Source organism: Urocampus carinirostris, chromosome 15, assembly GCF_059441175.1.
Source record: "Urocampus carinirostris isolate Australia breed hairy pipefish chromosome 15, RoL_Ucar_1.0, whole genome shotgun sequence".
NCBI classification, from domain to species: Eukaryota; Metazoa; Chordata; class Actinopteri; order Syngnathiformes; family Syngnathidae; genus Urocampus; species Urocampus carinirostris.
In genome coordinates this window covers 4780693-4803737 of record NC_142363.1, presented here as the reverse complement: position 1 = coordinate 4803737, position 23045 = coordinate 4780693, and the positions used below count along the sequence as shown (strand labels likewise).

The 23045-nt window shown below is 41.1% G+C and overlaps 1 protein-coding gene and 1 long non-coding RNA gene across 2 annotated transcripts in view; one reads left to right on the top strand and one right to left on the bottom strand.

Moving 5' to 3' along the window:
• The window catches only part of LOC148351372 (ALK tyrosine kinase receptor-like), a 569914-nt gene extending 568053 nt beyond the window's left edge, over window positions 1–1861 (bottom strand). The window contains 2 exon segments of the mRNA XM_088354005.1: window positions 681–824; window positions 827–1861. Coding sequence (XP_088210131.1) covers window positions 681–824; window positions 827–1391 — 709 coding nt within the window. The 5' untranslated portion in view covers window positions 1392–1861.
• Window positions 711–21241, top strand: LOC148351371 (uncharacterized). Its single transcript, XR_015852836.1, has 3 exons — window positions 711–1166; window positions 1263–1420; window positions 20941–21241. It is a non-coding gene; the product is annotated as an uncharacterized LOC148351371 (long non-coding RNA).
• The last annotated feature ends 1804 nt before the right edge of the window (window positions 21242–23045 follow it).

Genomic DNA, 23045 nt, shown 5'->3' with positions numbered 1-23045 from the left:
CATTTTGATTATCATTTTGTTGTAAATAATGGTTTCAAAACAAGGTGCGAGCAGAGTTCAAATGTAAATGTGTTAAATGATACTGAAAACAAGAAGGATACAAATGTATTTACCTTTTGCGCAGAGGGCACTGGGTGAGGGAGGGAGGAGTGTGCTATGCGTGCAAGTTTCGCCCACCCCTTCCGCTCACTTAATCAAAATGCTCTGGGTGATTGCCTGGCATTGTTGGGTCTTTACAGTTTGTCCGGTGGGTTTTCATGATAAAGTATCTCAACAGGGAATATACATTGTTTATTGAGATTCCATTTACGGGATTCCATAGAGAATTACAGCCAAACTGGAGTATGTTAGTGTAATTCTGTGACTGTAAACTATAGCTGGGGCTCTGCCCAAAATATTTCGGACTGAAGTTATTGCCATATGTGACGCTTTGACTTTGCAAATACTAGAATGGGAACGATAGAGAAAAGTTTGGCATGGTTCTCAAAGTTTCTCCAAGCCAGATAATACTCATAAAAAGGGCAATATCTGGCTCACGAGCCATATGTTCCCGACCCCTGGTGTAACATAAACATAAAGCCCATCAGGTATCAGCCATGCCCACCATACGGAAGTTCAGCTGTGACGTCAACGCAGGAATAATTCCCAGGAAACAGTGTGTTTTGCAATGGAAAACTCACCCCGTGATAAAATCTGAAGGAAGAGGCGAGGGTCTGCAGCCCGTATAGCTGCAGTGTATCGGTCCTCGACCCCAGGCACTTGCGCCCTTTTCTCTGGCATGAGCCGGACCCTCAGTCGCCCCCCGTCAGCTCCAATCCACCATTAATAGTCGTGAGGTCCATTTCCAGGTCGAGTGCCGGTGCTGCCTCATACACAGTTAAGCCTCCGCATGCAGTTTTGACGATATCCTCTCCGATTTCTACCACCACTTGATTCGATTTACGACTGGCTTTCGTCAGACCCAATTTCAGAACTTTGGACAGCGGCCTCTCGGAAACAAAAGGAACCTGCGCATTGGGGGACGCGTTACTCCTCGCTGGCTGAACAAACGTAGAAATTGATTTCTGAAGAGGTACGCAGCGCATTTTTAAGTTTGCGCTCACTGTGTAACATCCTCGAAAAGTCTGGCAGTTTCCGTTCAGGGGTCGCTTAACAAACTCCGCCAGGTACGCACGCAGCAAAGAGGGAACCGCGAAATCTACAGCCAGGGTTTTCCTCTTTAGCCTGGAGTTGATGGTTTGATTTAAATCCCTCTTCCCAAGGTTTTCCCCAACACCGGTGTGGTTACCGGAGAATGCCGTGAAGGTGTCCGTCGCCCCCAGCGCGGCGCATTGCAGCCCGGCCAAAAATACCGCAGAACCGAGGAACAGAAACGAGAATCTGGTGTTCATTCTTGAAGCCTTTTGGAATCCAGCAGCTGGTAAGAAATCCAGCGTTTTCTCCTGCGTCCTTCACATATGCGCGACGCAAAAATCCGGGAGCGCAAAAAGGAGCTCCTGCGTATTTTTATCTTCGGGTGCGTGTGGACGTGCGCGCACACGCCTCGACGAGACGAGAGCAGATTTTTTGCAATTATTCTCCAGTCCTGGTTTTAGTCATTACTCCAGCTTGCCTTCCTTGTGGGTTTTTGGACCCAGTCAGTCGCTAATTGATATGCCGGTCCAGTTCTGCTCCAGAAGCACTGAAAGACCCCCTGTCTCCTGGCACAGTTGCGTACAAGTGCTCTCTGTCAGCAGCCACTCGCGTCCATGAGGGGAGGAAATACGCGCACGCGTGCGCACATGCAACCTTAAATATGCTGAATGTCTGCAAACTTGGGAAATTGATACTTTGTGTCTTTACATTTCATTGTGCAGATGCCTAGAAGTGATGCAAGATCAAAGTCGCCTCTGCTAAATACTAATTCATGCATATAAGTAATGCATGCACGCAATTAACGTCATTACCACGACTACTGCGTGACAGACCAGTCAAAATTGGCAATAGTACGTGGATTTATCGACGTGTAAAAAGTTTTTACAGGATATGTCAGCCCTTCCGCGGATCACAGATGACATATGTGTTTTGTCAAGTCACATTTTTCTGTATACCTCTTAATCCCCAAAAAATGTCCTAAAGGACTGCACAGGCCACAATTACAGCACACCCTGATCTGTAACCTGAATGAGGGCAGGAAAAAAACTAAAATACCCCAGCATGGAGAAAATAAGAATCCTTGTCCTTATCTACCACTGTAATACTTCGACAAGGATTCTATTTATTTGCACGCATTTGTAAGTTCTGTTAGAATAGTGGTACAAATTTAAGATGAACTCATAATTAAGTGGAATCAAACTAAAAACATGACAGCTACTCTCTATCTATCTATCTATCTATCTATCTATCTATCTATCTATCTATCTATCTATCTATCTATCTATCTATCTATCTATCTATCTATCTATCTATCTATCTATCTATCTATCTATCTATCTATCTATCTATCTATCTATCTATCTATCTATCTATCTATCTCTTTCTCTCTCTCTCCCCCTCTCTCTCTCTCTCTCTCTCTCTTTCTCTCTCTCTCTCTCTCTCTCTCGCTCTCTCTCCAAACAGCCGCTAGATGGCATTAGCACACATACTAAAATTTAACGCTCACTCTATTTTCACTGAACAATCCATTTATGCCTGTTCACTATTCATTTTCAGTATCTAATTAGAGCTGCGTGTACCATATAGGGCCATGTACAGGAGAAAGGGAACACAAAATGAGAGGATTAGAGAGTTATAGCATGACAGTGATGCAATTAATCCAGGAAGGGGGGAAAGAAAGTATCAATATTATTTGACCTTTCTAATGTGGTAAGTGTCAAAAGTGAAATGTACGAAGAACACATGAAGCATATGTCAATTGCACAGCTGTCTCACATGTCAAGTCAAGTCAAGTCAAGTCAATTTTATTTGTATAGCCCTTAATCACAAAGAGGCTCAAAGGGGCTGCACAGGTTATTGCACAGACTACTATTTCAGACCACTATTACACCATCCCCTGAATTGGAAGCAATGTGAGGGCAAGGAATAACTCAAAAACCTAAACATGAGGAAAATGAAGAAACCTTGAGAAGGGACCGCACATGTGGTATCCCCCTTTCAGGATTACCAGACAGCAAAGGATGTTGCAATAACAAATAATACCGAGATATTGTCCACAAAAAGTATAGGTTATTCATATGCTATAGAGTAGAAGTCTGTTTTAAGCTTAGATTTAAACATTTCCACTGAGGTTGCAGATCAGATCTCAGGGAGAAGAGCATTCCACAGCACCGGTGCCCGGATGGAGAACTCTCTCGAACCTGCGAAACAGTACTTGGCTCTTGTAGACCGGCGCTTTCAGAACAAAGGCTTCGGACAGGAAAATAGGGGGAAGCAAGATCTGAAAGATATGAGGGAGCAAGTCCATGTATGATTTTGTGTAATACTAAGATAACCTTGAAATGACATCTTATGCTAACAGGGAGCCATTGCAGGTTAGCCAAAATCGGCGTGATGTGATCGGACTTTTTTGTCCTAGTTAAAAGCCTCCCTGCAGCATTTTGTACCAGCTGAAGACTTTTGATTCTGGACTTCGGGAGACCGGAGAGTAGTGCATTACAGTAATCGAGACGGAAGGTAACAAACGCGTGAATTATAATCTCCGCATCTCACTGAGACAGCATAGGACGAATTTTAGCAATGTTGCGAAGATGGAAGAAAGCGGTTCTAGTAATTTTCTTCACGTGTGTTTGAAAGGACAGATCGGGGTCAAATATGACACCTACATTTTTAACTGAGTCACTCTGTATGATGTGACATTTGTCAATGTTCACAGCATTTTTTTTAAATAAATTAAGGCATTTAGATGGACCAATAACTAACATTTCGTTAAAGTTAAGACGCAAGAAATTGAGTGACATCCACTCTTTTATCTCAGTGAGGCAGGCCTCCAAATTTCCACAATTTAGTGTGGCAGATTCTTTCAACGAAAGATATAGTTGAGTGTCATCTGCGTAGCACTGGAAACTGATATTATACTTGTGAATAATATCACCTAATGAAAGCATGTAAATGCTGAAAAGAAGGGGGTCAAGTACTGAACCCTGCAGAACACAAACAGGTAACACTAAGATGTCATTTCGCCATATCTAACACACTGCGTCCTATCTGATAGGTAGGATCTGAACCATGAGACCAATCCATTTTTCCAACCGTTCTAGTAAGATATTATGGTCCACTGTGTCAAAAGCAGCACTAAGGTCCGGCAGCAGCAAAAGTGATAAAGCGCCAGAGTCCATTGCCAGTGGGAGATCATTGGTTACCTTAATTAGAGCTGTCTCAGTGGAGTGGTTAGCCCTGAATCCTAATTGCATTAATTCAAAAAGATTGTTCTCAGATATGAAATCATTCAGTTGCTGTGCCACTACTTTTTCAAGTATTTTAGAAAGAAACGGTAGGTTTGACACAGGTCTATAATTACATAAGCTCTCTGGATCAAGGTTGGGTCGATTCAGTGTAGGTTTAATACTGGAACTACACCTGAGGAGAGTGATATGTTTATAATATTTAGAACTGAAGGTCCAAGGACCCCAAAAAGACCTTCAATAAGCGAACCCGGAAGCGGGTCGACGGGCAAGTCGTCGGTTTGGCCGTATTCACCACCTGTTTAAGATTATCGGGTGACAGTTCACTAAATCGGGACAAATTCCCTGGACAGCCACCATGTCGTGCATCTATAGATTTCAGCCCTTTAATATGTGATGTATTAACACTGTCTGTAGAAATTTCTTCCTGTATGCATTGAATCTTCTTATTAAAGAAGACCATAAAGTCATGGGCTGAATGGGTAGAACTATCTGGGATAATCTGTTGCCTGGTAAGCGATGCTACAGTGTCGAAAAGGATTTTGGGGTTGTTCTTTTGTGACGCAATCACCGTCGAAAGGTAGGCTGATTTTGCAGAGGCAAGGGCCGCTTTATACTTTAACAAGCTGTCACACCAGGTTTGATGGAAAACCTCAAGTTTGGTAGCGCGCCATTTTCTTTCAGATTTCCTGCATTCTTGTTTAAGGGATCTAGTTTCATCAGTAAACCAAGGCATGCTTCTTTTAGGTCGTGATTTAAGCCGTTTGGGCGCTACTGAATCCAGGACACTAGCCAGGGTAGCATTAACCTCATTCATGAGTTAGTTGATAGAGCCTTTGTATGAAGGAAAGGACGCAACTGCTCCTGAAAGAAGATCACACAGCTCAGAAACCGTGCCAGTGCTGATATTGCGTCCGCTAAGTCCTTCAGCTTTTTTAGTACTACATTTAGCTAGCACCTCGAATGTAACTAAATAATGATCAGAAATAACGCTATTACACGGTAACACCGTCATGTGTGAGGTTGAAACTCCTAGAGTCAGAACAAAGTCTAGCGTGTTTCCATCTTTATGAGTTGGCAAATCAACCAGTTGATTAAAACCAAATGTATCAATTAGAGACCAAACCCAACAGTAAGTGAACTGAGTGGGGAGTTCATATGAATGTCAAAGTACCCCATAATTATCATTTCGTCTGCATAGGTTACTAGGTCAGACAAAAGTTCAGAGAATTCATCTAAGAGATCTGAGTATGGCACTGGTGCGCGATAAATAGTTACTACATAAATTGACAATAGAGAGGACCGCATAATAAGAGCCTCGAACACCTTATAATTATTAGTCAAGTCAAGTCAAGTCACATTTATTTATATAGCCCTTAATCACAAAAATGTCTCAAAAGACTGCACAGGATTACAATTACAAAATTACACAATTACCTGATCTTAAACCAGCATGCAGGCAAGGAACAACTCAAAAACCTCAGTGTGAGGAGAAAAGAGAAACCTTGAGAAAGGACCTCACATGTGCTAATCCCCCTTCCAGGATTGACCAGGGTGAATTACAATTAGCATTACTGTACACATAATAGTAAACATTAGGTAAGATGTCGAAAATGTCCGGAAAGTGCATGAGATCAACAATTAGAGGTACGAGGAGTAAATTTGAGTGTTTTTTTCAGAAATTACCGCGACACCGCCACCCTTCTTCAAAGAGCGTGCTACATGGCTGCTCACGTAGTCTTGAGGAGAAGCCTCATTTAACGCTAAAAACTCATCCGGTCTCAACCAAGTTTTACATAGACCAATCAAGTTAAGTTTGTAATCACGAATAATATTATCAACAAGTTAAGCTTTAGGAGCAAGCGATTTAATATTTAAAAGACCAAATTTTAGCTTTGCTGAATCGTTTAACTTAGCTGAAGTCTTTGTAGAGATCATCACAAGATGCCGCCGTTCGGGCGTGTTGAGTTTCAGGCGTCGGTTGACCGTCAAGATCGATGAAGAAATAATGGTGGAATTAGGCACATCTTCGTGTCCTTCTCTGTCGTTTTGCCGATGTGGCTCCTTCGGCTTCGCACACTTCACACACTTCCCCGCACGACAACCCCGCTTCTGCTTTCTGTCCCTACACCGTCTACGTCGCTTCGTAGGTGGGGTGGCCGACCACGGAGATCCTGGGTCTCTTCGTATCTCATTCAGGATATCATAGGTGAAATAAAAAGTGCCCGTAAAGTCAAAATTCAGACTCACACCCAATTTAATAAGTTCCTCCCGACTATAAGTGTTATTGGCCACGCATGTGTCCAGAAAAGAAAGCAAAAAAGACAAGAGAACAGTAATGAATAGAAGATTAGATAGAGAGCAACGAGCCGCAGCATCCATGTGCACCGCCATCTTGCTCTGAATTTCAATCTTGTTCACATCGTAATCCCCATTGTTGGTATTATATTTAATTTCTGGAGGTATTAGGGTCTCTATCTTATGTTATATTAAATGATTATATTTTATGGTAGGTTAAGGTAATTTAGGTTAAGATAGGTTCAATTATAGGTTAGGTTAAAATAGGCTGCAAGCCCCGACACAATCATATTAACAGTTTAGCCAATAAAATAGATGTGAGGAACAGGTAATACACCTACAAACCTACCAAAACTACCCTTTGAAATGTTAGACTACCACATTTCTCCCCTTAAATTGGCTATCAATAAAAAGAAATACTGTTTTTTATCAAATATATATTTATTTTAGAGAACCCCCTTAAAAATCTTCACCTGAGACCTGTATTTTAGTATTACACAAAATCATGCATGCACTTTCTCCCTCATATCTTTCAGAATTAATTTCTCCCTGTTCGGAGCCTTACCTCTGAAAATGCTGGCCCACTAGTGATCCCAAGAGCCAAGAAGAGATCAGCAGGTTCGAGGGCGTTTTCCATTCGGGCCCAGGTTCTGTGGAATGCTCTGCTCTCTGAGATTCACCTTGCAACCTCAGTTTAAGCCTGTTTGAATCTAGGCTTAAAAACCACAAATATTGAATAGCTTATGGATGACCTTTATTTCATGTTGGCAGTGTCTCTGTGTTGTTTGCAAATGCTACATCTATTGCAACCTGGCCATCCTTTTCACTTTACTTTTTGTTTTATATTTTATATTATACTTTAATTGTTTTACTGTCAGGACCAGAACTGAAACAGGACCCAATTGTGTTACGTTTTCTCACAGTTTTATTGAAAGAAAGAGGATGGACAGCGTCCGCGATTCGATGCTCGCTGGGCGCGGGAAGCAAGTTGCTCCCGCAACCGGACTGTGATCCGAATACGGAAGTGGATCTTCCGAAGCGGGCGATGGCGGTGTCAGAAACGGAAAGACAGGTCGATAGCCGGGACAGGAGAGCAGACATGGTCGGGATCAAAAACAGGTCGAAGCCGGAGACAAATAGGAGGACAAACGGGACAGGCGAGAGTCAGGGTCTAAAAAGGCTTGCCTTTTATCAGCAGAGGTCTGCAGACGGACTGACAACAGGGGACTGACAGGACTGGGTTCAAATAGTGACAGGGAGCCAATCAGAACCCGCAGCGGTTGGCGCCAAATGAGCGGGCACAGGTGAATATCATTGGCAATCATGACATTTACATTTTATTTTAATTTTTATTGTTTTTTAATGCAACATCCATTGCAGCCTGGTCATCCTGGAGGGGGATTACCTTATGTGCGGTCCGTTCTCAAGGTGTCTTCATTTTCATCATACTGAGGTTTTTGAGTTTTTCCTTGCCCTCGTGTAAGTTTCGGATCAGGTGGTGAAATATCAGTCAGCAATTAGTTTTCAATAGTCTGTGGTCTGTGCAGCCTTTAGAGACTACTTGTAATTGTAGGTTATACAAATAAACATGACTTAACTTGATTTCAATAGTTCATGGCTGTTTTTTTTTTTTGTTTTGTTTTTGAAGCAAGACTAACGCAAAGTCTTCTGGGAAGTCACTTCGTTCCAAGTCAGCGACCTCCCTCCATCTGAGGGGGTTATTTTATGGGTTGAAGGGCACTTCTCCTTCGGTCTTGAGCGTATTGGGACACATTACACACGTGCACACGCAACACCAAGCGCCGAGGGCAAATAGCGAAGGAAAGTAACAAGAATGGACCACAGCATAAGTCTTAGAGTGAGAATAAACTGCTCCAAAAATTGCATTATATTTGCATTTCGATAAAGGTTTTCCACTTCCAGTTTAAACAAACACAAGCACTGTCGGGGGTCGATCCCTTCAATGTCTCTGCGATGTAATATGCATACGGAAATACAGGTTTAACCAAGTGGGTGGGAAACACATTTGCTAACTGGTTGTACTGGCGTTGAAAAATCTTGAGCGGTCACTGTTGGTTGCCTTCGGGAGTGCTCGTAACTTCGGACTGTCAGTATTATGTCAAGTAAGATTTTTGTTTCGAATACATTTTGATTATAGAAATTCTTGTTTCTAGATGTGCTTTTATATAGAGATTCTACTACTAAGTGCTAAGGCTTAATTAGGCAAATTATGCCAAAATTGGAGATGTTAAAGGAACAGTCTGCCCAGATTTTCACATTTAAAAAGGTTTTTGCCCAAAACACGCACTCTTGAATTTCCTGAACTGCACTTAAGAATCACGCCTAGGCGCAAACTCCCAAAAAACACAACTAAATGTGACCAGGCGTTCATTGTTTTAACTATTTTTTCCACAGCCATCATTATTATTTTGCTTGCTGACTCCTGAATCGCAGTCGGTCAACGCCTTCATTTTTTGCACAAGTTTCATATTTTTAAATGAGCGCTTCTGTACCTATTTTGAGCTCAGGCACACTTTTTTAATGAAAAAATTTTGAAGTACACCATCTGTGAAAAATGTTTGAAAATAAATTCCAGGAACCAGTTTGTGTCACGACTAGAACTGAATCAGGTCCCAGTTGCGTAACGTTTACTACAAGTTTTATTGAAAGAAAGAGGAAGGGTTTAGCCCACGATCCGGTGTTCGCTGGACGCGGGAAGCAAGTCGCTTCCGCACTCGGATTGTGATCCGAATACGGAAGTGGATCTTCCATAGCAAGCAATGGCGGTGTCAGGGGCGGAAAAGCAGGTCGGTAGCTGGGACAGGGAGAGCAAAAACGTGGTCGGAAACGAGTCGTAGGCCAGGACGGGGGAGCAGGTGTGGTCGGGATCAAAACATGTCATAGCCGGAGACAAACGGGAGCAAAAACGGGACAGGCAGGAGTCAGGGCCAAAAAGGCTTGCCTTGTATTAACAGAGGTTCGCAGATGGACTGACAACCGGAGAGTCACAGGACTGGGTTTAAATATGGACAGGGAGCCAATCAGAGCCGCAGCAGTTGGCGCCAAATGAGCGGGCACAGGTGATTCACATCGGTAATCATGAAAGTTTGGTTAATTCAATTTCTTATTTATGTTTTTTTTTTCTTTTTAGCTTAAATTGTTATGTTGTCTGGATAAGTGTCTCTCAACTGGTGTGTCGCTGACCTTTTTTCAGTGGGTTGAGGGCTTTAGCATAATAAAGCTCGGAAGAAGAAAACACAAAGGGTCAATTACACTCCTTAACAATACAGCAGATGGCGTTAATGCCTAGTTCCATCTCTTCCTGTTCAGTCAATTGGCTTGTTTTAGAGAGACTACATCGCATTGTATTGTGATTTTGTTGTTTTTATTAAAATGTTCTGCTCATAATCATGTTTCCCAAGAAAGTTAGTGATAATGTGCTTTTTTGGGTGAAGCGGGGATGTGCATTTTTTTTAAGGTGAATGCATTTTACTATCTGCTTAAACTGCACAATCCTTTCATCTAATTCATTTGGGAAGTCGATTTTTTATGATATGACTTGCAATTAGGGTGAGGCAGCCGAGATTGACAGTACAAAGCTGTTTTTGACATTTGTGGTCACCGTGGCACAGGAGAAAATAAAGGTATACATTTTGGCTAATGATTTTAATTTAATCTATTATTTGTAAATATTTTAATCTGCTTTTCAGTTTTCAGTATTTGTATATTTATCTTAATAGAAAAATAACCATACAAAAATAATATAATGTGAATATAAAAATCTAATAATAAAACTACTCAAAATGAGCATTTTATGGCCCAGTAGAACAAAAACATTTTTTTTCTTTGACATTTTTAATAAAACAAAATAATGATTAAAATATGCAGATTAATTTGTAATACATGATTTGATTTGTTCTTGTTTTTTTCAACACAATCTTATAATGCCTGATTAAACTAATCGAGTTATATGATTTATTGACCTGTACTACATCAAGAGCAGATAACTAGTTTGTAAAAAGAAAAAAAGTTACCCCATATGCAGGGGTTGCCGAACCCTTTAACCCGAGAGTAACGTTTTTGTTACAATAACTAGCTACAAGTTTTAAATGTTTTTTTAAGGTGGCTACTTATGTTATGATTAGGTTTTTACACTAGTATTAACATGTTATTCCCAGGTTGTTATAATCGGAAGAAGTCATTGGCTAAAACATAGTTTTTAAAGACATTGATCATGTACATGCTTTCACATCCCAGTTACAAATCAAATTTCCTTCAAAATCACTATGAGCCATCACTGTCTAGCTATTTTCAGAACCTTTCAGTCCACGAGCACCACATTGGAGACCTCTGATCTCTGATTACACTAATGTAAGTGACTTTGCTAATCTCTGAAACAAACCAAAGATACTGAACAATGGAATGTTTTTTGTAAAGATAAAATTGGGCAATTTCCTGTTGCAAACTAGACCAGGTCTCACGGAAAATTAGTCTTTCACGACACACTGGTTGAAAAAAACGTATAAAAACATGTATTTTCGGACACCCCAGGACCCAGCACCCAGGTGTCACACAGTCTCCAAGACAGCTCAATAAGTTAACAATGGCATCTTGTTGGTCACGTAATCTGTCGTTTCAATGGAGACCACACAACAACAAAGAGAATTTTCATTTTTGTTTTGGAGAAAAAGGACACAACCTTTTTCTGTCACCTGTTCCTGCAAACATTGGAGCGAACAAATGAACAAACGCCCACCCTCTTCTTGTAAATGTTTCTTTTGACGAACCGCAAAATAAGAATGCCATAATTGCGTTTGCATACGTTACATCTAAGGCCAGTTGCTCTAACTCGTGAAGTTTTTTATCTTGTTTTTAAAAATAGTATAGCTGAGGGGCCAAACTCGTTTTAGCTCTGGGGCCACATGGTGGTAAAAATATTTTGACAGGTTTCCGACCAGTAAATTAATACCTTAAAATGTTATTGCCAAGAACCGGAACAGGAGTGACATTTCTCACACAAGCTTTTATTTTACAGGAAATGGGGCAGTCATGCACGTTAACACAAAACGCCAGTGATTCAGCGATCGCTGGGCGAAAGAAGAATGACAGTAGTCTGGCGTGGATCAACAGAAAGCAAGAGACCAACAAGATCGATACCAGTTTCACGAACCGATACCGGACAGATGATGTCAATACCGGACAGAACTGGATTAAAAGGATTGATAAATGGTAAATAGTAAATGGTCTGCATTTATACAGCGCTTTACAAGTCAATGAAGGCCTCCCGAAGCGCTTTACAATGTGCTTGATAACAGATATGAGACTGGAGACAGATATCAGACAGGACGGGAACGACGGGCACGATACCAGACACTGGAGACCGGAGACCGAAATCAAAACAGGACGAAACCGACGGGATCGATACCGGAGAGGATACACAAACGGGATACCGGACAGAGTCAAAACCCACGTCTTGCAGGTGCAAAGGTTCGTTGACGGATTGACCAAAGGTGAGTGAGAGAGAGTACTGAGCCTAAATACAAGAGAAGCCAATCTGTCAACGAGCTGCAGCTGGCGCCAATTGGGCGCCATGGTAACCGTGACAGTTATGTTCTTGTTTTCCTGCAAGTAGTGTGTGGAAGGAGGCGTTGCTGGCTTCTGCTCTGACGACACACACCTGCCTCTAATCAGCTAATCGGCAGACTATACAAGCTTGGCTGTTGCGATTTGGTTCCTGTCCCATTGGTTTTCCTGATTCTGGCCAACCTGCTCTCTGCCTGAGCCACCTGATTTCAACTTGCAGCCACGGTTTTCGGTTCACGGATCCCTTATCCGCATGGGTCATCGAAGCACCCATGTGGAAACAAATCTGAAAAGCATTCTCCACTGTTGACGGTGCCTGGCCTGTTCTTAGGTTGTGGCAAAGTCGGCCCCAGTCCATGCCTTAATGTTGTTGGACCAGTTTTTTTCGGTGTTCCTCGTTAGTGATAGCGGGATGAAGCCCTGTGAATCTGTCGAGTCTTTTGGGCCAATTGCTTTGCCAAAATTTAATGTAAGATTTGCCTCATTAAATAGCTCATTTAGCAGTGCTGACATCTGCTGGTCATTTGATGTAATGCAGATGTTATGTGGTTACCAGACAACAAACCAGTAAATATATAGATAGATAGATAGATAGATAGATAGATAGATAGATAGATAGATACTTTGTTCATCCCCGAAGGGAAATTCACATTTCCAGCAGCATCCCTGAGCTGAGAACAATCGAGAACAATCGAAAATAACACGGGAGCTGCTGGAGTGGCTGCCATTCGTGACGGCGCCGGAAGAAAAGATTCAATTTGAATCATGTACAAACAAACAAACAATTGAATCATGTACAAACAAACAAACAAACAAAATATTCATGTTTCAATAAGTGGAGTGTTAATAAAATGGGGGGAAAATAATTTCTGATACTGATATAACCAGGTAAAACTAATTTTAAGTTACCTGTCCAAATGAATGTTGTGCCATCTCACCTTTCCCACTCTCTCTCCTCTCACCTTTCCCACTCTCTCTCCTGCAGTTGACTTGCTATGCACAAAATAATGGAAGTTTTGTCCATTAAATATTGTCCGTATATTTGTCAGTTGTATGTTCAACAACTTAATGTGATTGTGTAACTGGGATACACATTTGATAGAGGGAATAGTGTATTTTATTGATTTTTTTATTGAGGAATAAAATCTTTGAAATTTGTATCTACATATATAATGAAATATAATTATCATATCATAATCTGTGTGACACACACACAAAAAGTGTGTATGTTTATAAATATAGAGACCTATGCTGTGCTTAATTACACGTCTGTTTATACCTTGTTGGGAAATCTCATCTCATCTCATTAGCTGCACCGCTTATCCTCAGTAGGGTCGCGGGGGTACTGGAGCCCATCCCAGCAATCATCGGGCAATAGGCAGGGGACACCCTGAACCGGTTGCCAGCCAATCGCAGGGCACACGGGGACAGACAACTCACTCGCCCATTCACACCTAGGGACAATTTGGACCGGCCAATTCACCTGAATTGCATGTTTTTGGAATGTGGGAGGAAACCGGAGTGCCTGGAGGAAACCCACGCAAGCACGGGGAGAACATACAAACTCCGCACAGGAGGTCTGGAGCTGGATTTGACCCACGCAGGAGGTTCCCATGACATGAACTGTACCGCACATGCCCTAACCACTGCCCCGCCGTGCTGCCCCTTGTTGGGAAATATCTGTTCGAAATGCTCCCAAACAGGTGAATTCCTTCACTTTTATTGAGCCTATTTATTGAGCACGGATCACGACACGAGTCAATCACGTGAGCTCTAAAAACAGTGCCTCATTTACCTTCATAACATGAGGAAAAAACAAGACGGACTTCAATACAGGCTCCGTTTAAACACGCCCCCTTTGTGTGGAGCTGACTTGCGACTCGTAACATCACCATTCCTCGCATCCTCTCCTCTTGGACTGTGCCCTGGAGAATTATCTTGGTCAGTCCTGATGATCTTGTGACGTGACAATACCCCTGAAGTTTCCGTCCGCGCACATTGACACCTGTTCTTCGTAGGGTCCAATGTGACCTCTGATGGTGTTGCGCACCGTTTCGTTAGTCACATTGGCTAAGTACCTGATGCCTAGAGGTTTCCTGTAGCATTGCATTTCTAAGGCCTGGATTTTATTTTCCAGTTTTACTGTGACAGTCCATGGCTCGCAACCGTAGTGTGAGATGAAAGTAACCTGCACTTCTTTGATTTCACTGCCCTTGTCAGATTGGTTTAAGTCTGGCATGTGCAGCTGTGGTTTGAGCTATCCTGGCCATGATTTCTGGTTCTGACCCCTCTTCTGATATGACAGCTCTAAGATATTTAAATTTTGTGGCAGGTTCTAGTTGCTGGTGATGTTTATTGTGATATCTTTGGGATTATTGGTCATTACTTTAGTTTTTTTCTGTGGTGATTTCCATTCCATACTCGGTAGATGCATTGTCCAGGCGATTGGCCAACTTGCAATAAACTCTGTATAACTTGTCCCGTCTTACATCTCTGCATTTCAGGGTCCAGCAACTTAGAAAACATAAAAACTGTGCCTCAGCTGGAGTTCCAGGATTCTTTTTGAAGGCTCACGATTAAATTGTGATTCAGGGATGTACTTTAAGATTTGATTATCAAAACAATTTTATTTTTTTCCTGAATATTTTTTTTTCTTTCCTAAGATTGATTCTCTTGTGGTGTTTTTCAACTGTGCATTTTTGCCAGCTCTCCCTACTGTAGACATCCTGAAAGACTTCTTACACCCAGCTACCGCCTTTCGAAAAGTTACCATTGGGCCAACGGTTCACAAGGCCTGAACAGACAGACTGGTATAATTTTTTCCCCAAAGTTATCAACACACTAAACCAAAGTTTTGAACACAGTTCTAAGTAGAATATCCCAGTTTAATGTGCAATATCTTGGTTTCAAGTGCAATGTGCTGGTTTGTATAGCTTTTATTTTAGATGTGAATACTTTCTATTAGAGGTTATAATGATATATTTTTTATTAATATCTTTATATTCTATTTTTTTGCAAACTGGAGTGCAACCTTAATATTGTTGTAGCAACACAATGATAAAAAAGGTGAATCCTATTTGTGAAAAAACGTTCCTGTTGGATTTCATAATGATTATAGAAAGAAACTAAAGCTTTGAATTTCTCCAAAAGCACCCAGTGGCTAGTTTTATATATGGTATTTTTTCATTTTGGCTTTAACCAAGGGTGTCCTAACTTTTTCATTAAGCGAGCCAGATTTGGTAAACTGAAAGGATACATGGCATTTTCTGACTAGACTTGAATAAAATCTTGCTAAATAAAAGGTGCCCGGAAAACGGTGTAAGGTTGACTGTTTTTGGATGTGTATTTCTCAGACTTCCATGCCATGAAATTAACCTGTTTTTATATTGAGGAACATAAAAACCATCATCACACACATACACATGGTCACGTTTCAAAGATCAGTCTAATTCCATTTTCTTGTCAAGTCGCGCTTAAGTGTGACTTCATTTCCTGATTATGTGTCAAGAAAGAAGAAAGAAACCACGCCTACTGACCGATTGGGGGGAGTATGGCCGGGGATTCTGGGAAGATGGCTGCTCCGTTGTGCTCGTTCCATTCGCGAGGGAGGTTAAAACCTAAATGAGTGTTTTCATCTGAGTATTTCTGCCAACAGAGAGTTTATATCTTGTATATCTCTAACAAACAGCTTCCAGGTGCTTGACATTTTCACGGCGTCCGTCTCCATTTAGCTATCTGTGGTCAGCATGTTTCATCTGGCAGTGCATCTTGATAATATGTTTCTTGAAAACAACTGCTTCCCATGTCTGCCAGCTGGTCAATGCAGGCGTTGACATGCTTCAGGTCAGACGCTGGTCCGCTGACTCATCTCAAATCGTCCTTCCCCTTCCTATCACTACCAGGCAGGCAGTCGGAAAAAGATAGGACAATACAAAATATGAGGTGGGCATCAATCATAAGCTTTGGAATATAAGTGTGTCTTAAGTCTTGATTTAAAAACTTCCATTGAAGCTGGAGATCTTATCTCCGGAGGCAGGGCATTCCATAGCACCGGGGCCCTGATGGAGAACACTCTCGAGCCTGCAGACTTCTTGGCTCTCGGAGTCACAAGTAGACCGGCATTTTCCGAGCGGAGACTCCGTGCAGGAACATAGAGGGAAATCAACAGCATCGAACGAATCTTCACAATATTACGGAGGTGGTAGAAAGCTATTCTAGTGATATTTTTCACGTGTGACTGAAACAACAGATTAGGATCAAATATAAAACCTAGATTTTTGACCAAATCACTATGGGTGATATTACATTTGTCTAGGTTCAGGGCAGTGCTCAGTGTTCAGGTAAGGGGGGCAAACAGCTACTGCCATCATCTGGTGAAATGGTGATGTATTAATTTTTTTGTACAAATGTCAATAATTATACTGTGGTCAACATTACTAGCAGGCCACATATTATTTATTTTATGACAGGTTCAGGGTGTCAGTAAAAATTTGATCGTGTGCCGTAACTGCCCCCGGGCCGGACTTTGGACATGCCTGCCTTTAGACATGCCTGCCTTAAACAACACATCCATGACTTTTATTTAGGTAAATAACACCAGGAAGGGTTTCTTCAATGTTCTCTAGTTCATTAATTGTAGTCAGCAAATACAGCCAAATGGGTGGTTTACAAGTGGCGCCTGCTATTGGCAAAAACCAAGGTCTAGGACTTTTCTGTTGCAACTAGTCTTAAAACCCATTTTTATTCCTTAGGTTTTGACCAAAAGACTTTGTTCTTGCTTTACTATTTTATTATTTTTAAATGTTTTAAATATATTTTTTAAGTGTTTATTTTTATTGTTTTATGGTCCATTTAAGGATCTTTGTTAGCTATCTTTGATTTTTGTACAGCACTTTGTATTCAGCTGCGGCTGTTTTGAAATGCTTTATGAAGTTTAGTTGAAGCAACATACAGTCAATATATTAAGAACAATTCAGATATTCTTTTCTCTTGTGCTTTTCTCAGCATTGTTTCCCGGAAACATAAAATTATGTGGCAGGGTACTTTTGGCCCGCGGGCCATGAGTTTGACACAGTTTTTCAGAATCCAAAGGGGTGAACCTTGTCGGGTTAGTCTTATTTATGTTTTAACGGCAGGAGAGCACGGCTATTGATTGTGGATCGCGACGGGTGAGCGGGGATGACGGGTACGGCTGTCTGCGGACTATGATGGGGTTACGCACATGGTCCTTTTTTCTTGTCCAGGCAGCCGGCATGTGTCATGTTGTTGTTGTTCCGCAAAAGAGAGATGGGCCTGTGGAAGTCGGTCCTCTTTTAAGATGAACTTCTTATGAAACATGAAAGCCCCTGGTAGGACCTGGAGCAGTACCTTGAGGCTTCATTTTCACCAGCTTGATTCCTTTAAAAATTGCATCATACATCTTATCAATTATCAAACAGTTATTAGAAGTTACTAAAAAGAACACCTGATGGGATACACCCAGGATTAAGGTACTTTGCAATCAGAAATCACGATAATGCAAGCGTAAAATCATGACACAACAACGAACATCTATTTTCTGCTCACATCCAATTATTTTGGGGATTTGAATCTTTATTAACTACATATACAGAGTCTCGAATGTACATAGACCCCTCACTACTTTGTGCTTCGCTTATCGCTGCTTCACGGATTTTGAATTGAATTGTCTTTTTTTTTATTGATATCAGCGTATGATGTGTTTGTATTGAGGAGACAGCAATTGCTAAAAGTTAAGGAGGGCTCTGTGTGTTGGCTGAGCATGACTGTCTGTGTGCGCGACTGTGATTGACTGGTGTATGCTGTCAGTGAAACAGCCGAGGTGGGCGGATGCACAACTCAGAAAACCGCAGAGCTACAGCCGAGTTTCTATATTATCAGCTTGTTACTTAAAATGAAATTCGTTTTTGGAGATCTACAGTTGTTATTTCTTTACAGTTAGTTGTATACTCTCAGTTGGTAAGTACATCAAGGAAAGGTTGACCCTTGAGGTATTTTTAAAGGTAAGATTGTTGAGGTTTGTTTGTAGATGGACCCATGTGGGGGAGGCAGGAACTGCAGGCAGAGGCTCTCAAAACAAGGGCGATAATTATCGACAAAATTGGGACAAAAGTACCAAACAAACAAGTAGGCACAAAGCAACTAATAAACTGTCCTAACAAGAAACTAGAAACAACGACCAAAACTTGAATTAGAAAATGCGAGGATCAAAGGAACAAAGACGGCAGAAAACAAAATAACCTGACATGAAAGTGCATCTAAAAATGACGCATGCTCTGAACTTCGACGAATGTAATATCACCCATAATGACTCGCTCAAAAATCTTGATGTTATATTTGAGATTCGCCCATTGCTGTCTTAATCAGATGCTAAAAAAATATAATCCATTCGTTTATTACTTCTCGGCTTGATTACTGTAATGTATTACTTCCTGGTCTCCTGATGTCTACCATCAAAAGTTTGCAGCTGGTTCAAAATGTGGCAGCGAGACTTTTGACAAAGACAAAAAAGTTTGCGCACGTCACTCCTATATTAGCAACTTGCTCTGGTTCCTAGTCCGCTTAAGATGTGACTTTAAGAATTGCTCACTAACATACAAATGTATGCATTTGATCTACCCTTATAATCCAGCACGGAGCCTCTGCTCGGAAAATGCCGGTCTACATGTGACTCCAAGAGCCAAGAAAAAATCTGCAGGCTCGTGAGTGATCGCCATCAGGGCCCCGGTGCTGTGGAATGCTGTGCCTACAGAGATAAGATCTGCAACCTCAGTGGAGGTTTTAAAATCTAGACTTAAGACCCACTTCTATACATATATATATATATATATATATATATATATATATATATATATATATATATATATATATATATATATATGTATATATATACTGTATACACATATATAGGGTTTAGGTATGGTATATTATTAAGATTTTCTTCTGTGTACCGCCTTTCTTTGTAAATATCTTATGTTTCAGTGCGGGCACATGAAGCTTAAATTCAGGTGCAGCTTATGTATGTATGAAATGTTGTTTTTCCTTTACAAATGCGTGGCTTGTAATCATGTGTACGCTACAGTCCAAATGTTCAGGAAAACATTATTATTTTAGTGTAGCAACCTTAGGATAATAATTATCCATTGAGTTCTTTCATTTGGTGTCCTTGGGCAAGACACTGAATCCCTGATGCCCCCAATAAGCAGGTAGTCGCCTTGCATGGCTGACTCCCTATTGGTGTGTGAGTGTGTGAGTGTGTGTGTGAATGGGCATGTGTGAAGCTCTTTGGTAGGTCTTTATTGACTTGAAAAGCGCAGACCATTTCCCATTTACCATCTGTTAACTCCGAAAACAAATATGACGTGATGCCCCTTCATGACAGGGCTCGAAACCCATTGCATACAATGTATGGCCAGTGATGATTATTAATTAATCAATTAATGAAATATATTGTAAAAACCTAGTGTAGTAACACACAGCTATGAATGCAATATGCATTTTCAATCATGCCTACTGTATCCTGCGCACTTTAAAATTTCTAGTCATTTGAGATTTTTATGTACGTTTTATATGATTCTTTACAGTTTAGAGACAAGACCAAAATTATATAACCGGTATATTATTAAAAAAGGTCACTGAGTTTGTTATCACGATAACACGAGTTTTCAAGCTATATTTGGTCTATCATTTGATCATCACACCATTACTTTGATAATCACATTATTCATTACCAATGCTCTCCTGTTCATCCACATTTTTGAGTGAAGTATTTATTTTGTGTCTTCTTTCGGATTGTACTTTCCCAGAAATGGTCTTCTACCCTTATCTTTTCAAACAACCTTTAAAATCCTGCTGTGTGCAGTTTCAAGCAATGTTTCTTGTTTATTAAGATCATTTCTTTAACTTGTATTTTGAGTTCCCAGGAGAGTTTGTTTCATGTTCTATTTTGCATAATTCACGGCTTCCTCCTATAAGAAAGGGGTTCGAAACATTTGTTGACGCCTTTCTTGGTGGGAGACGGACTTCGCTTCGATTGGACCAGAGTGTACTCTGTTTAAGTGTGAAAGTGTGTATTACAGTGAAAAAACTCAAATTATTCAGTCACCTTTAGTTGGGATTGCTTATTAATCATAAAAAAATGTTCAAGGCAACACACTGGATTAAAAAAATATATTTACCAGTACGTAATATTGTAATTCCTGGACATTTAATTATCTGATGATCCGATCTACAAGAACTCTGTTATTACAATGATATACAAAGAATTCATTAAAAAATCCCAACCAACCACGTTTTTATGGTTAATGTGATGTGATCAGTGAATTATAATAAGTACACAAAAATTTGATTGCTAAACGGACGGTGTGCAATTGCAACACAATCCTCACTTCATTGACTTCATTGAAAATCTAGCTAAGAGTATATAAGAAGTATTATTGATTTGAGATTTATCCATCCATCCATCCTTTATCTGCACCGATTAGCCTCAGTTGGGTTGCGGGGGTGCTGGAGCTCATCTCAGCTGTCCTCGGGCAGTGGACAGGTGACACCCTGAACTGGTCGCCAGCCAGTCGCATGGCACACAGAGACAGACAACTCACCCACTCATTCACACCTAGGGACAATTTGGACTGGTCAATTAACCTGAAATGCATGTTTTTAGAATGTGGGAGGAAACCAGAGTGCCCGGAGGAAACTCACGGAAGCACGGGGAGAACACGCAAACTCCAAGCAGGAAGGTTTGATCTCATGACCTCAGAACTGTGCCGTGGACGCGCTAACCACTCGGTCACCGTGCTGATCATTTGAGATTTTCTTGCTTCAAATTCAAGGTAAACGGGACCGGAACCTCTTGATTGGTAAACTGGGGTTATGGTCCTCCCTTTTTCTCTCTCCAATTCTCTCTCCCTCTTTCATTTTCTTTTTATCTCTCCCTCACTCTCCATTAAATCTACTGTTCCAGTGTTGTGCCTAATTCTAACTCCCCTGAGAAGCATAATGTGTGTTCACGTGAAGGGGAGTTAGATTTTGCACCATGTTGCCCCCTAGCTAAAAATGCTGTGCCTACAGAGATAAGATCTGCAACCTCAGTGGAGGTTTTAGAATCTAGACTTAAGACCCACTTCTATTCATCAGCTCATACTTTTCTTTTCCTGTCTTTGTCCGACTGCCTGGCTGTGGGTGATACGATAAAAAGGACGATTCGACATGAGTCAGCAGACCAGCATCTCGACTTGAAGCATGTCAAAGCCTGCATCGACCAGCAGGCAGAGATGGGAAGCTGCGTCGTTGTTGTCATGGACCTTTTGGACTATTTTACAGGCTTGAGGCGTCGTTGCTGTCATGCACTTTTAACATATTATTTTCTTTTATCAATGTTTGCAACTTTGTTGTACTGTTATCCATTGCTAAATCTATTGCACACTGGTCATACTGGAAGAGATGGTTGAAGATCAGTCATTTGAGACAATTAGTGATTAGGGTATATATAAATAAATGTGACTTGACTTGACAGTGTCTGCTGTTGACAGTACGAACTCAAAACTATTTTGTATTTCCAAAAAAAAAGGAGGATTTGGCAATCCTAATGTTTCGTTGCCTGACCACAGTTTACCTATATCTGCTTCACAACATGGTGGCACATTTCAGTTGTCATTTCACTTCATGATTCCTTAACAACATTCCACAATACATTTACATATCTTGGTTTTGCTTCGCACACATAATTTTATTTATATCACCCCACAAGTTCTTGGATTGGATTAAGATCTGGGGATTTGGGCTGGCCACTCCATGAAATTAAGTTTATTGGTTTGGAAGCAAGACTTTGCTTGTGTTCTAGTGTGTTTCAGGTAATTGTCTTGTTGAAACACCCGTTTCAAAGCCATGTCCCCTTCAGCAAAATGCAACATAACCTATTCAAGATGGCGGCTGCGCATGGATACATGCTTGCGGCTAGCTCTCCAGCTAATCTTCTATTTATTGCCGTTCTCTTGACTTTTTTGCTTTCACTTTTGGACACATGTGTGGCCAAAAACACTTACAGTAGGGACGAACTTATACGGTTGGGTGGGCGTCTAAATTTCGATTTTTCGGGCACTTTTTATACCGCCCATGATATACCGAGCGAACTTCAAAGAGACCCGGCATCCTTGTGGACAGCTATTCCTCTTAATAAACGACGCCGACGGCCCCGTAAAGAAAGGAAACAGAAGCGTGGTTGCCGTGCAGGTAGCGTGTGAAGTCCAAGCAGCAAGATGGATGCGAGGATGTAACTAATTCCACCATTCATTCCTCGCCGGACAACCGACGCTTTAAACTCAGCGCTCACGAGCGGCCACAACGCCGGTAGCTTTTGAAGATCTCGATAAAGACTACAAAGAGTTCAGCTAAGTCAAATGATTCAGCAAAGCTGAAATTTGGTCTGTTAAATATTAGATCGCTTGCTCCAAAAGCTTTACTTGTTGATAACATTATTCGTGATTATAAACTTAACTGTATGGGTCTTTGTGAAACGTGGTTACGCCCGGATGAGCACTTGGCGCTAAATTATGCCTCTCCCCCAGACTACGAGAGTAGTCATATAGCACGCACGCTGAAAAGAGGTGGTGGTGTTGCGCTAATCTCTGAAAAATCGCTCAAATTTAATACACGTACCTCTAATAATTACAAAACGTTTGAGGCTCTTGTGATGCGGTCCCCTCAATTGTCAATTGATGTAATAACTATCTATCGTGCACCTGGGCCATACACAACTTTCTTAGACGA